The sequence below is a fragment of the Amblyomma mixtum genome, chromosome 4, assembly GCF_055824585.1.
Source record: "Amblyomma mixtum isolate Tamu chromosome 4, ASM5582458v1, whole genome shotgun sequence".
Taxonomy (NCBI): Eukaryota; Metazoa; Arthropoda; class Arachnida; order Ixodida; family Ixodidae; genus Amblyomma; species Amblyomma mixtum.
In genome coordinates, this window is record NC_143015.1 from 93,492,574 (window position 1) to 93,507,026 (window position 14,453).

Sequence of the window (14,453 nt, forward strand, 5' to 3'; positions counted from 1 at the left end):
AGTCAGAAAGGCTGGCTTCAAAGTCAGCATTAAGCCAACTAAGGGCATTGCAATTTACCTCATCACTTTATGACAGATGGAGGCAGAGTAAGTGGAAGATCATGATTTAATTGACTTTCTTGTGATGAAAAACAGTCAATAATGAATATTTCAGACATCAGGTAAAATAGCACATTTTTATTGGGTTAACCGGGGCCGCAGACTGCATAGCGGAGATATTGCGTTATCAACAAATACTTGTATTCCAATCTAGGCTCCTGCCATTAGTAAGGTATGGCTGCTAGAATAAGGCCATAAGGAATACCCAGCGGTAAAGAATGGACGCTTGTGAACTGTGCTCCTGGAGGTGACAGTTCAGTCTCTTGGACGGCGACGAAACCATACCAAGGTAAATACACTGACTGTTTTTCTGAATGTCAAGTCCTGAATCTAAAGCACCAGTTCATATTGGCCATATACTGAGAGGGCAGGACTGAGTAGAAACGGCCCTGGGGGTGCGAACATGGACGGCTAGAGGACACATGAATGACAGACGATCAGATGAGTTGGCACCGCCGTGGAAGCAAGCAACCAAAGTGAGCTTGAGCGAACTTCTAGAGACAGCAAAAGGCAAATAATAGTGCCGCGTTTCGATCCATGGAACGCGAAGAGGCATACACGAATGCGCGAGGCGACAACAACAGCAACAATCAAAATAAAACTGCCCAAGGAACGCAATGGAAGGAGCCGTAGCATTTGTTTGTAGACGAAGATAAACATGTGCCACTATACAGTGGCAGTTCTTTACCACAGTGCCTTTCAAGAATGCAAAAAGACAGCGTTGCACCCCTTTACCACAGCCGGTCACCGATACGCACAGGTGGGTCTTATTCTGAGAGCTGTGTGCGGGCTTTGAGTTCATTGCTCGACGAAACCGCCAGCGCTTCGCCAGTTCTGTTTAACCTGAGCCGCAAAAGCAGCTCTGACTGATGGCCCCAATGACAGTAGGCATACGGGGTTGCGGAGGTGAGGGAGGGGGGGGGGGAGACAGCAGCAAAATATGTGTGGGCGCAGCTTGCACCAATGCTCGCTGCTCTTTCGGAAAAAGCCCAAGACGAATAGAGCTAGAGTGGGTACTTAAAAGCCGACCGCCCCCGCAGAAGCAGCAAAAGAATTGTGATTCAACCAGCATGCAGTCCTTGAGTCTCCTCGTAGCTGTCTTCTACCTGTCGGCACTTCACGGTAAGTGTACATCTCTCTTCGCGTAGGCAAAACCTCGACGACTCCTACAAGCGAGCATTTAAAGCATGCCCAGAAGGTGTAGTAACATAAGTATCTCCCACCAGCCCTAACCTTGGTTCGCATGTTGATCTAGCCAATGAACTGAACTTTAGCCGGGGTAAACTTTAGCAACAGACATGTATATCCTTGGTCGAAGGTACTGAGGACAAAAACATACCTGTTGACATGCACTGTATAGTAGGTCATGTATGCTACCTACGAAAGCCAAATTTTCTGGAGGGGATGAGAATTTTTTGTCCACACCTCTTCGGACAGTTAAAGTAAGTGCCGTCGTCCTAGAAAGTTTCTAAATAGATATTATTGCCTGGGGACTGGCGAGACAAAGGTTTCCAGTGACAAAATCTCTGTACCACAACTTTAGGCGTCCTTATTTAGCTTGTTTTGCCAGAAAACTTTACTAAGGGATCCTGAAACCTGCTCACAGCTCGTGCATATCCGTGGTTGGCGCTGAGGGGTTATATTGCCGTAAGCATAACGATTCACAAGAAGACATGACGACCCCTAGGCACTTACAATATGGTTAGTATCCTTATCCACTACCAAAATGGAGAAAGTGGTCGCCTATAGTGAGTAGCCTGGAAGCCATAGATGTGGACCAGATTTCTTCCTCAGGTGCTGGAGCTCTTTACTCTTTCTAAGGATGCACGCCTCATTTGAACATCTTACTGATGCCAAATTAGGCTAAGTATTCTCGGCTCATTTGCACTATCACACACAGTGGTCGCCGATTAGAATTTCATACTATGTTAGTCTGGTGTTAAAGTTGATTTATGGGGTCATCATGAATTTGGGGATTCAGAGACACACAGGCACACAGAACACACCAGGAAACAAACGTGCGTTAATGTAGTGCTACTGAAAATAAAGAACAAGAATAGGCTTCGGAAGTGCATTTAATACGAGGACAATATAACCGATGGCCTTTAAGGGTAACAGACTGAATTCCAAGAAAAGACAAGCGTAGAAAGGGGCAGCAGAAAGTTATTTGAGTAGATGTGGTTAAGAGGTTTGGGGGGGGGGGGGGGGGTGAGGTGGTCTTGGTTGGCACAGGACAGGATTAATTGAAGACATATGGGAAGGGTCTTGGTTCTACAGTGGGCGTAGTCAGGATGATGATTATGATAATGACAGGACACATTGCTCTGTTCCTTCATCCCGATATTCAAGCTGACCCCACAAAGAAAATCACACCAACTAGCCCGGAAGAATGCCATTCTTCTGTTGGAGGTGAGACAAAAAACGAATTGACATGAATCTTGTCGATCATGGTTTGATAGCGGCTGAAACGAGTGTGGCGGTTTCATGAAGAAGCGGTATTTTAACATTTCAGAAGAAACAACGCTAGAAGTGGCGGTGGCGATTTACTGTGTTGAAACTTCATCGATTTCTAGGTGGGTCACATCGAGCGCAGTTTATTAAAGCACGTGTAAATAATGCGATATGGCTTTTTACAGAGAACACAGTAAACACTCTGGACACGTTTTATGAAATAAGCACTTAGCAGATTATCTTTCCTTGCAAAACTAGTTATGATGTTTCGTCGGCTTTCACGTACGTTCCACATCTTTTGAAATGTTTCCGAAAAAGCTGATTGCTTAACCGCCTCTGCGTTATGGCGACACTGCCATCGGTGTCGCCTTTAGGATCAATGCTGGTGGCCGCTAGCTTTTAGGCTTATTTTTACCTCCGTAGAGACTAAAAACAAAGGGTCCTTTACTAATTATCTAAGTTTCAACCACTCTGTCGCCTTCGGTCTTTGAAATAGTTCCCCGATCTCTACTGTCCTGCTTGCAGATGCCGCCTATGAAACGAAAATAAAGGTACCCACATTAAAAAATTCGTTTTAAAACGCTCTAGTGTCCCGTAGCGATACGTTCGACATACGCTTATTTTTATTACTTCGACTGCATTGCCACAAATGACATAATAAAACACAGCTGACTCACTTTTATAGCTCGATCAACGTACGTTGCATGCGGAGCAAGAAACCGTTACTACGGTACAATTACCGCAAAATTTCTGTGAAATCGTATCTCACTGCTAAAAAATTACAAATGCGGAAGGCTATGGTCAGCACTTAATTTTTTTCGCGACGCATATGACTGAAATAAGCGCCACGGTGATGGCAGTGCTACCAACCTTGCAGTGAGCCTGTATCTACTTCTGTATGTCGGTGTACCAGCTATAAATGTTTCCTGGATGATGTGTGAGGCATTCAATATTTTTTCCGACTTACTCTCCCCGCTCGTCCTTACCCTTTACAACCGTCTACTTATCTCGTCGACAAGCAGTTCTGTAAAATTCACCATGTCAACATTTCCATAAAATCATGATTAGGATGAAAAAATTCAAGCTTGGGTACCCTGAATAGGAACCATTCATGACATTTTTTATCAGTGAGCAATGTTGTGAAAATAGGATAACTAAATGTTCATTTATTCTGTACTGCACGTAAAATGTGAAGTATACAATAAGGAAAACGGCACCAGAAGCATGTCCTGGCGCACTTAACTGAGTATAACTACCTCGATGGGGAACATCTCAATCTGCAATATGGAGCAGAGTACAAGCTTACATTTGATTTAAGACGTGGATTCAAGACCTGCAACATTTTCGAGTTAATTCTGACTGCAAAGATAATCCCAATTAAGGTAGCTTGGTGCGAAACCGATACACTACAATTAGCCGATGAGCAACAAAGTAAATCAGTACTCTAGGTATTTCTCTTTAAAAAAAAAAATATTTGGCGCATGAAAAATATTACACGGTCCACTAAACTGACAGTGTTTGAGAATACATAGAAGAGTTTCCGAAGGCAAATGAACAAGGCTGCTAAAGTGCTCGCTTGACCGAATGTGTGCGAAATGGCTCAAAGGTACTGCCAAATATCATCAGCTCGTAAATGCATCACTATGGCAAGTGTGCTGGCTGTGGGGAGTAAGAACTTAAGACTAAAGGAAACGTGTCTGCATTCAAGAATTGGTTTGGTTTGGTTTATGGGGTTTAACGTCCCAAAGCGACTAAGGCTATGAGAGACGCCGTAGTGGAGGGCTCCGAAAATTTAGACCACCTGGGGTTGTTTAACGTGCACTGACATCGCACAGAACACGGGCCTCTAGAATTTCTCCTACAAATAAATTCAACCGCCGCGGCCGGGATCGAACCCGCGTCTTTCGGGTCAGCAGCCGAGCACCATAACCACTGAGCCACCGCGGCGGCTCATTCAGGAATTGAATCTTAGCTTTCTGATAAAGAACAAATTAGAAAAGAAGACAGCCTTTTGCTATTTGGGTGTCACATTCTTGAATGGAAATAAAAAAATTAAATATTGCTTTAAGTGAAAGCTGGACCTGAAAGAAAGTTAACATAAAACAATCTGTCTTTTATTTCAAAGAACGTTAAAATGAAACCAGTTTTATAGCACAAGACTCCGAGCACGATTCACACGTTCGAGCAGTTGTTTATTAAGGTTGATTTGATCGTTCTCCAGGCCTGCTTGATTGAGTAAATCGAATTGTTCCTTTTGCACAAGGTTCCCTAGTCAAATAGACCAAAGATATGCGCAAACCAGCAACACAGCAACGGTTTACCCAATAACTTCTGAGCACAGTCTCAAGTGACTTTCTTAGCTCTGACTCTAACGTTTTAGACAGATTTTGCGTAAGGAGAACCTCCTTTCAGTCAACGGAGAAACCTTTCGAATTTTATAATGTCCTGCAGGGCGTTATCTAGGGCGGCTAGATGCCAAAGCCAGCATCGACACCTGCGCAGAAATCATTTTTCAGAACACCAACGTGAAGCCTATTGGCAGCCATTAAGCGCAATATATTACTACACGAAGGAGGTTGAACGCCCGGTACTATGCTCAGTAGGATCGATGTTATCACGCCGTCCGATATTTCATGCATAGGAAACTATCCTATATTGTCATTTCTTGCAAAGCGTGGGAAGCACGTTTGAGGATACCGGCACGTGAAAAGCTTCATTGGATCATAGGTTTCTGCATTCTTTTTTAGGTTTATAGAGAATTACCGCCCCAAGGTGACTCAGACTAAGAGACACGCCGTAGAGAAGGTCTCCGGAAATTACTACCACCTGGTCGTCTTTAACGTGGTGTCAAATCGCACAGTACACGAGCCTCTACAATTTCGCTCCATCGAAATTAGATCGCCACCGCATTCTTGTATTTCTAGATGTTCAAACTTACTGATTCATCAGCTTGTCTATAGTTTTCTTGTGTAGGAAAAAACAGAGTTCGAAACGTAATAATGACATAAACAAAGGTATTACGCCTAGTTCAAGAAACAGCGCAATGGCAAATTTGGCTACATGAAACTGAGGTAATTAATGAAGGTGAAAAATGATAAGATGATAATTGATCAGATCAAAGTGAGGTCCAGCTAATGGCCGAACATTTCATCTGTCTTCGGTTACAAGCGAGAAGGAGCCCCGGGAAATAGTACCAACTAGGATTATTTGAAGGATCCGAAAATAATGGAAATGTCAGTTAAAATTTGACACTGCTTACCTGCCCACGCACTGCAGCCGCCATCTCCCTGAAGATCGTGGGCCACGCCATTGGAGGCTCGGAAACGCTGGAACGGGAGAAGTTTGACGTCTCATCGAAGGCAGGTGAGTGCCTGAATCGTCCACCCGCAGTAGCAAGCATCTCTATCTAAAATGAGTAAAAGTAACGGTTTGGTTTGGTTTGGTTTATGGGGTTTAACGTCCCAAAGCGACTAAGGCTATGAGAGACGCCGTAGTGGAGGGCTCCGGAAATTTCGACCGCCTGGGGTTCTTTAACGTGCACTGGCATCGCACAGTACACAGGCCTCTAGAATTTCTCCTCCAAAGAAATTCAACCGCCGCTCAGCTGCCAAAGCATTCATTTCGGCTAGCTCCTCGTTTGTCATTTGACCCGTTTTGACGAGCTCAAAAAGACACGAACCAACAATAGAAGGGCAAGATAGCGAATAGACATACAAGTGAAGTTTTACTACGAAGACCAACTACGTATGCCCAATGTCTTGCCCTATTGGTGCCGCCTATCAGTTGCATTCGCTTCGCCAAATAGCAATAAAAGACAACAAAATGAAAAAATAGCCAGAATGGAAGCTTGTCGAGTTGGTGACGGTTCACTTGCCACATAGTGTTAAACATACACGGGCACAAGGAGACAAACAGGACGGGCAGTTGTAAGTTAGCGCCCGTCCTGTTTCTCTCCCTGTGTCCGTGCCTGTTTAGCGCTATGTAGCAAGTGAAAAAATAGTTCGTCCCTAGAATGTAAGCGTTTTTTTAGTTTCTGCCTTTGTCTTTTTTTTCACACTAGTCAAGATACCTCAGGAAGCTAACTTATGTGTGCTGGTAAGGAAATAAAACATTATGGGGGAATCAAAGTAACTGATGCGGCCCAACGTGTTCGCATGCGTTTTTCGCTGCTCTCCTACTGTCTTTTTCTCCCAAATTCCCCTTCCTACGCAGAGTAGCATGCCAGCGATTTTTAAACGCCGGCTAAATTCTCTGCATTTCATTAAAGAGTCTCTCTCTCTCTCTCTCTCATGCGTTTTTTGGTTTGGGCTTTCCTTGTTCGTCAACGCGATCGGAAGCAGTTTCAGCAGAGGTGCGTAGAAGTATCCCTTACCCAGTAATTTGGACAAAAGCATTTTTCAACGGGAATAAAGTTTATGAACACATTTTTGTTTCATATATCGTAACATCGCATGATAAAAATCATTATATCCGCAGATGTCCCGTCGGCAGTCTGGCTGAAATTTTTTGCTATTGACGTTCTTGTTCTCAAAAACGCTCCCGAGTTCTTTTCTATGGCATTCTTAACTGCTGGATGCGAGCGGTGAAAAAACATTGAAAGAAAGATCGTGCAACGCATTGGAAGAATGCACCATTACCTACAGCATTTACATACGACTACCTTACAATAATCTAATATTCAAAATTCCTCTGCACCACTGCACCACTACATACACATATATACAAAATTTCTGCACCACTACATACACGCACCCATTCCTGCGTTTGCGAACGGTTCGATTCCCGATCGACGGCTGGCGCATGTTGCGAGGAGCAGTTATGTGCAAGGTCTCACGTATACTCGAACGCAACTGGTCCCGACTTGTGCGGCATTTTGGACTTGGTGCAACAGGACGCGTTCTCATGCACTTCGTGGTTCATGCACCACCTAGATTAATCAAGCTAATCAAGGTGGCGCTGTGAGATCAGACGCAGCTTCCACTGATCTCCGTCCAAGTGTCTGGGATCGCCGCGTACCACTCGGATCTCGTCTTTCTCCCCTATTCGGATAAAACTTCCAGTCAGTTCAACCGTTCTAGCGCTTTCCTTCTTACATTCATCACACCTACCCATCATGCATCACGCCTGAACCACGTTTGCTCAACATGGCCCCTCTATTGCTCTTCGCATTAAAACAAGGTTTACTTTAAACCTTGGACTCACATGTATTAGGCGTCCTCACCCCCCCTACCCCTTTAAACCTTGGACACACAGGCATCCGGCGTCATCACACCCACCCCCTCTCACCGGCCATTTAAGGACGCTGGCCGACGAAACCTTCGTAAGTCCAGCCGCGGTCGCCCTATTATTTACTCTCAAACCCAATGCCTCTATCTGTGCGTCTGCGGCTCTCAAAACTCGCTTTGCGCCATATCAGTGCTAGGCCATGCATTCTACTGCGCCAAGCTGCAAGATTCATTATGTAGGCCTAGCGCTTACGGGACCATACGGTCTTAGTTTCATGCAAAGCTTCTCAGAAGTTACGTGTTGGAGCATGCCTATAAAAAAAGCTCTAACTTAACTAGTCAGTTTGTGCTCGAAACGCTTAGTAGTATGACACCATCCGGAACATTCTGCGGCGAACGGTTGGCATGGTACGATTTTTTCCGACACGCGGTGCTGAGAACTACAACTACTACTACTGCGACGCCAACGCGTTTTAGACCTAACGAGCTGTATACACTGTCGCGTAAAAGGCGAACCTTTGTTAAACAATACGTTTTAGCATTACGTTTGGCAGCATCATATTTTGAATTGTTAGTCAGCCGATGCAAAAGCTAGCTGCATTTCATATTTATGGCTTCCAGGTATGAGCGCCGTGCGCATATAAGAACGCTTCCAGGATCGAAAAATTTAGACCTGCGTTTGTTGCATCGGTTTGAATAAGTGGTACGAAACGACTCATGAAAGAGCGCATTTCAGTTGTCCGTAGTTGAAAAAAAAATTATTAAAGTGACCGGTGCCACAGCGCTTTCATTCCTAAGCAGTTTAAGACTGCAAAATGAAGAGGCAAAAATTGATTTTCCAGAGAAACGCCTGCCTTTAGACTGGTTAACTAATTCATTTTTTCCTGCTCCGCGCGGGCGGCGTTGTTTCCCAATGGGGCCCCGGAATGGGGCTCCACCTAGTAGGGGAAAGGGCCAATTGGGCCCTACCACAATCACCTCTCTGTAAAGAAACTATAGAAGGTAAATGTTTGTCACCACAACCGCCACATGCTGTAATGTTAATGACAAAACCTGTAATGATTTTCGTGGCGTAAAATTTTCCTTGCAATTACCGCTGGCGTTCACTTGCGCTGCATTAAATTTAGGGCCTTTAAGTTATTGACAAAACCTGTAATCGTATTCATGGCATGAAATTTACTTGGCAATTACAGCTGACGTTGACTTAGGCTTCAGTAAATTCAGGGCCTTTAGCCAGAATTGCCTGAAGTCTATGGTTGGTTGAATGCTCATCTGCCGAGGAAAAGGCACGAGGGCACGAGAAAATTATTTGGCGAGCGTCTTTCATTTTTTTCCTTTTGCTGTCTCCTTACTCGGGACGAAGATTACTTGGAAGAACACCTTTACAGATACAGCACATCAACTCACTCCTTTGTCTGATGACTACATCCACAGTTGTCTGCTTGCAACACAAAAACAACTAGTGTTCGTTGTTCTGTAGAGAAACGAATTCCTTTAGATTCGCTCGACTACCGACTATGTTCACTCTTTTCATGCAGATCCTAACGATGGAGCGCAAGGAGACATCAGAAAGCTCACGGAAAAGCAATCCGTCGTGATGTTTCAAGTGAAACCAGTCCAAGGTAAACAGGGAATATTCTTCGTCGACAGGATTCACTTTAGCATTATGGTTCACGGTCAGTGTGTTTAAAAAGAATGTAGAACTCATATTTTCTGACCAATCGCAAGCTGTAGCGAGCTATTCTAATTACTCAACCCCACTGCTCCAAATAAGTACACTGCAATATCTGTACCTATACAGATGGGAAGGAATTTATGTAGACATCAGGAAGAACCTGTTACAGATGTTATTTTATGTCGACTACGCATCGGTCACACACGCCTCACACACAACTTCTTACTAACAAAACAAACAAACCCTTCTTGCGAAATGTGCGGCGATGAACTCACTGTATGCCATTCTATAATGCCTGCAGAAAACTTGGAAGACTGAGGTAAAATTGCTTCTGTCATTTTACTCTTAATACTTTCTTTTACAGCCCATGTTACTTTTAGGAGATCAAGCACTTGTTGATTTCTCGCGTATTTTTAAGTTTCTCAAAAAACCCAGAGTTTCAAAACCAGCTATAGATACTCACAGCTTCACCTTACCTATGAGGCACCATAACCCTGTGTTTAAGCTGGATATAACGTTAGCTTTATCCAGTTTAATATCCAGTTAGATCCAGCTCCATCTAATAGTTAGTTATAACTATCCAGATGGGAAGGTTCATGCAATAAACAGCTCGCAACATGCATATAACGCTCTTAATTATTTAAGACTGCTTCTAATACCTAGGCTTGATCCTGAAAAGTACCACGACAGAGAAGTTAAGTTTCTAGTGCTTAAAGTGTTCTATCAGCGGTGCCATGTAGTTCTGCATAAGAGCTAAAACACAAGCGTCATTCGAGAGCAAGAAAGAAATGCACCACTGTGCAGCACAGATATATTGTACGTGTTTGTGTTAGCAGAACAAAATTTGTTCAGGCCTGTTAAACATTATTCCAGCGGACCACATGTAACACCTCCATAATTTCTAGCATGCCGCGGGCAATATAAAACTGATTAACTGCTCAATTTTTTTTGTTCTGCGCAATGTGCAGGTGCCGAAATGACATTTTTCTTTCTCAAACTCATTGCTAAAAATGTTACTAGACACCTGGTGAAACAGAAACGTGCAAAAAAAATCTTTTATTTCTGGATTCCAGACCTAGACGCTGCAGCCAGTATAGTGAGTGATAAGACTCTGTTCAAACATCCAACTTAACCAACAATTTACTCATTCGCAGTATGCAGCTGGTACGGGCTACAGTGCAGAAATTACGGTACTCCACTGTTCCGTATTCAGTGATCAATCTTCATGGACTAGTTTGAATTATAGCGGCAAATCTTGCGGCACCAGGATTCAGGCAGAGTGAAATATGATGGTATCCCATCTCAGTGATGCAGAGTAAGGTGAAACGAGAGTAGCCGTTCACGTAATGCGGCGGATCTGCACTCCACATTTAGACGTCACATTGACAAAATTGCATAATCACTTCGGTATTAAACGCTGCCCATAATTTACGCTGAAAAAAAAATACCAAAATGCTCCCCGACTTTCGCACACGACATTCGACCAACTACATCGAATTATTGTTCTCAGTTCCCAGTAAAATCGAGTCTAGGGCTCTTACCAGCTTCGTTGAGGTTTTTTCTTCAGGTAAACAGGTAATACTTGCAGGACACATTTGAATAAAACACTTTTCCGCCACTCAACTCAAGCCTGTCCTCTCCCGCCTCAGTGATCCGCGTCCAGACAACTGCCTTGACGCACCGCAGCTTGCTTGCAAAACGAGCGATGATGGCGACACCTTTATTTAATTTTTCTGACCATATCCAGCTTACACAACTCCGTTTTCGATTAAACTAGCGTATTTTTTTCATTAGAACCCGCTGTCCCAACGATACAGACCAATTTAATTCGTCCTCTCTAAGAGCGCCTTAAGGTGATTTCTATAGCGAAAACAACGCCGCGAATTGGTGTTTCGACACTGCATCGCAAAGTTAGACATTACAATGTGTTCATGCTGTCGGAAACCAGCACTAAGCGCGCTCATTTTCTCTTCCAGATGACTATAATGGAGGTGATGGTGACATGAAAGCAATGCCACGTGAGTGTGCTTTAGCCCCTACGAAAATTAGTTCGTTTATTTGAGCTCTAGGCCTGTTTTCGACAAATCATGTTGTACTGTTTTCTCATTCGGAGCATAACAATTTCTTTGTCAGTACTGCAATTCATTCTCTGTTCCGCTAAATTTATAGACCATATTCATAGACCCATCCAAAAACGGTGCACCTAAAAACCTGAAAAACACAAGGAAAACGGACTGGAGCGCTCCCATCCTGTCCGTTCTTCCTGTGTTTTTCAGGTTTTCTGTGCGCCGTTTTTATATGGATCGTTACCAACTAGCCTAACTTTCTGCTTTACTGAACCATATTCGTAGAAGCAATAAGTAAGCTGAGTGCCAAATAAAGTGCGTAACCTTTGCACAGATGTTCAAATTGTAAAATTTCAGCTTACGCAACAATCCATACAATAGCTTGTAAAGCGGTAGTTACCGCCGTAAGCGCTCAATCTACTCTGTCCAAAATTTATTCCAGCGCCAGAAATCTTACCTGCCAGTCTTCCCACAATGCCCTGCTCATCCGTCACGTAGTCCCCGTAGCCGCATCACCGCAGCGCAAACTGTTTATCTGTAACAGACCGCCTTACAGACCAGCTGCTTCGATTCCTGACCACGCGACAGAACAGTTAATGCGTGGTCGAAGAAGCAGCAAATCGATGCCGCTTTTTGAACTGCGCGAGAATAACTGTGCCCAAACCAGCGATCCGGCCGTTGAGACACTCAGTAAAAAGTAAAAGTAAAAAAGTGTGCAAGGAGACGTTGAGTAAGTCGAGGTGAAAACTGCAGATCATGACATCCTACTCGCAACCAAAAGTAAATATGCATGGGCAGGGCAGCTAACGCGAAGGGAAGGTAGCCGATGGTGACATAGGGTAAAAAAAGACCTTTTCATGGGAAACCAACAGTAAATAAGGGTGGGGCGACTGAGATTAGGGCTTCTCTGGGATTTGATTACCACAGCTAGCAGAGGTTGGGTTAAATGAGGGGATGTTGCAAAGGTCTTTCTGTTGCACTGGACGGTAGTTAAACTGATCATAACAAAGTAAAAAGATTTTGAAAGCGTAAATCGCGAGGGAAAAAGCACTCAAGCTATGTCGACAGGAAAATTAGCATAATTTTGGTTTTTGTGGATATGAATGAAATACGCAGTAAATGGCTCACTTCTCTGTGGATACGTCAACTGCGCCGTGAGGGAAGGGAGAAAGGAGTTAAACAAGAAAAAGAGAAAGGGGTGCCGTATTGGAGGGCTACGGAATAGTTTCGACCCCCTGGGGATCTTTATTGCGCCCTGGCACTGCAAACTGAAAGAGCGCCTTCTACATTTTGGCTCCATCTGATCGCGCCATATGACACTGCCCGGGAGAGAGAGGTTAAGACAGGGAGGTTAATTAGGCGACAGCCAGTACGCTAACCTACACACGGGAAAGGGACCGAAGGAGGGATAAAGAAAGAGATGAGAGGACTGGAAAATCAGTTTTGCACTTGTTCGTAAGGCATAACTATGGGGCCACACTGATATCATACAAAACGCTTACAGCCTCGAGGTCAGCTGTGAGTCGTTTTCAATAACCCTTTCGCAGCTGTCCTCTGAGATGGTTTAGACCAAAGCCCCAGAATATTGCCAATAGATAACAGGTACCTAGCAATAAAGCGTGCCTCCTTTACAGCACATGACTGCATTCTTTGGGAAGCGGTAGCAAATAACTTCCAGATTCCTTGCTTGCACCGCAGAAAAGTCTAAACCACTCGTAAGTTACCGCAGGGAGCGTGCAGACATGACGCCCGCGATAACACTGTAATCTCCGCTTTCAGCGCCGCAGGGCGATATTAATGTCTCCTTATTTTCGATAACTAGGGCTGAACTTGAAATAATTCTTTTCGAACCTGTTCATTTGTTTGCTCTTCTAATATAATGCTGCTAGCAGCCACTTGTCATGTCTTAGCAGGCAGCTGAGCAAGGAATGGTAGCCGCCGGCTGTGGTATCAAAGCCACGCGCGGTGACCAAAAGCGACTAAGGAAACTAATTATTCGAGAACAAATTAGATAATATGTCATAATCATCATCACCACTATCGTTTTAACTATGCATATTGCAGGACAAGCGATTCTCCCTGTAAGCTCCACCTGAACCTGCCCTGCGCCCGCACCGGCCACTTTATTCTCTCACCCCGTGCTACGTTTCTGTTCCCTTAGACACTACTCATCGTTCTCCCTGAGAGAGGATTGCTTATCTTGCCTCCAGATTAACTCTCCAAGCTCATTTCTTAATCTTCATTTCAACTAGGATATCACTGACCCGCGTTTCTGTCCTACCTCTCTGGCCATCTCTGATGTCTTCCTCTCTCTCCGTAGTTCGCTGGGTAGTCATCAATTTGACTCCAAGCCTTTTCGCTAGCCTCCCAGAAACAATATATGACCTTGTAAATATATTCACTAATGACTCCTTTAGCTAGTGTTGTGCACTTCATCAAATCAAACATTTTTGTGCTGACCTAAGCTAAGTATTTTTTTCGTCATTGCAATGCAGTTTCTTCAGATAGTGGTGTCACTGCCGAAGAGGCCGAGCGTGGAGATCCCATCAGCGACACCTCGAAGGCCGTCCAGAAGGCTCTTGGTGAGGCTGTGGCAGAGTTCTTGCCATCGGCCATGGGCAGCAGTCAACGGTGAACAGCCGCGGCCAGCAAGAAATAAAGACTCTCTCGACTCTAAACCCTGCTTGCAGAGTATTTCGAGATCGGCAACGAACTCTCATGCATGAATGAAAAGGCAACGGAATCACTCACCTTAGGTAATTTTGTCTGAAGCAAAAATGTGGTTAAGCTCTAAATTTTAAATGCAGGCAGTGTCAACGAGAATACTTTGCCTACAGAATGGGTAACCTGCTTGGGTACCTTCAATGATCTAACTTGTTAAAACTGAATTGCCTGACTTGGCTACTTTTGGTTACAAACACTTACAGCAGTTGTGTT

General features: G+C 44.2%; 1 protein-coding gene across 1 annotated transcript; it reads left to right on the forward strand.

Moving 5' to 3' along the window:
* The first annotated feature begins 1,169 nt into the window (after positions 1-1,169).
* Positions 1,170-14,151, forward strand: LOC149347452 (uncharacterized). Its single transcript, XM_089585583.1, has 5 exons — positions 1,170-1,221; positions 5,827-5,913; positions 9,314-9,397; positions 11,427-11,468; positions 14,012-14,151. The coding sequence occupies exons 1-5, from the start codon at positions 1,170-1,172 to the stop codon at positions 14,149-14,151; spliced, it is 405 nt and encodes a 134-aa protein (XP_089441709.1).
* The last annotated feature ends 302 nt before the right edge of the window (positions 14,152-14,453 follow it).

Bases quoted from the DNA above. Each gene is read 5' to 3' on its own strand.
- LOC149347452 (XM_089585583.1), top strand. From the start codon at position 1,170: ATGCAGTCCTTGAGTCTCCTCGTAGCTGTCTTCTACCTGTCGGCACTT. The intron at 5,914-9,313 runs GTGAGTGCCTGA...CTTTTCATGCAG, and splicing joins TGACGTCTCATCGAAGGCAG to ATCCTAACGATGGAGCGCAA. The intron at 11,469-14,011 runs GTGAGTGTGCTT...ATTGCAATGCAG, and splicing joins TGACATGAAAGCAATGCCAC to TTTCTTCAGATAGTGGTGTC.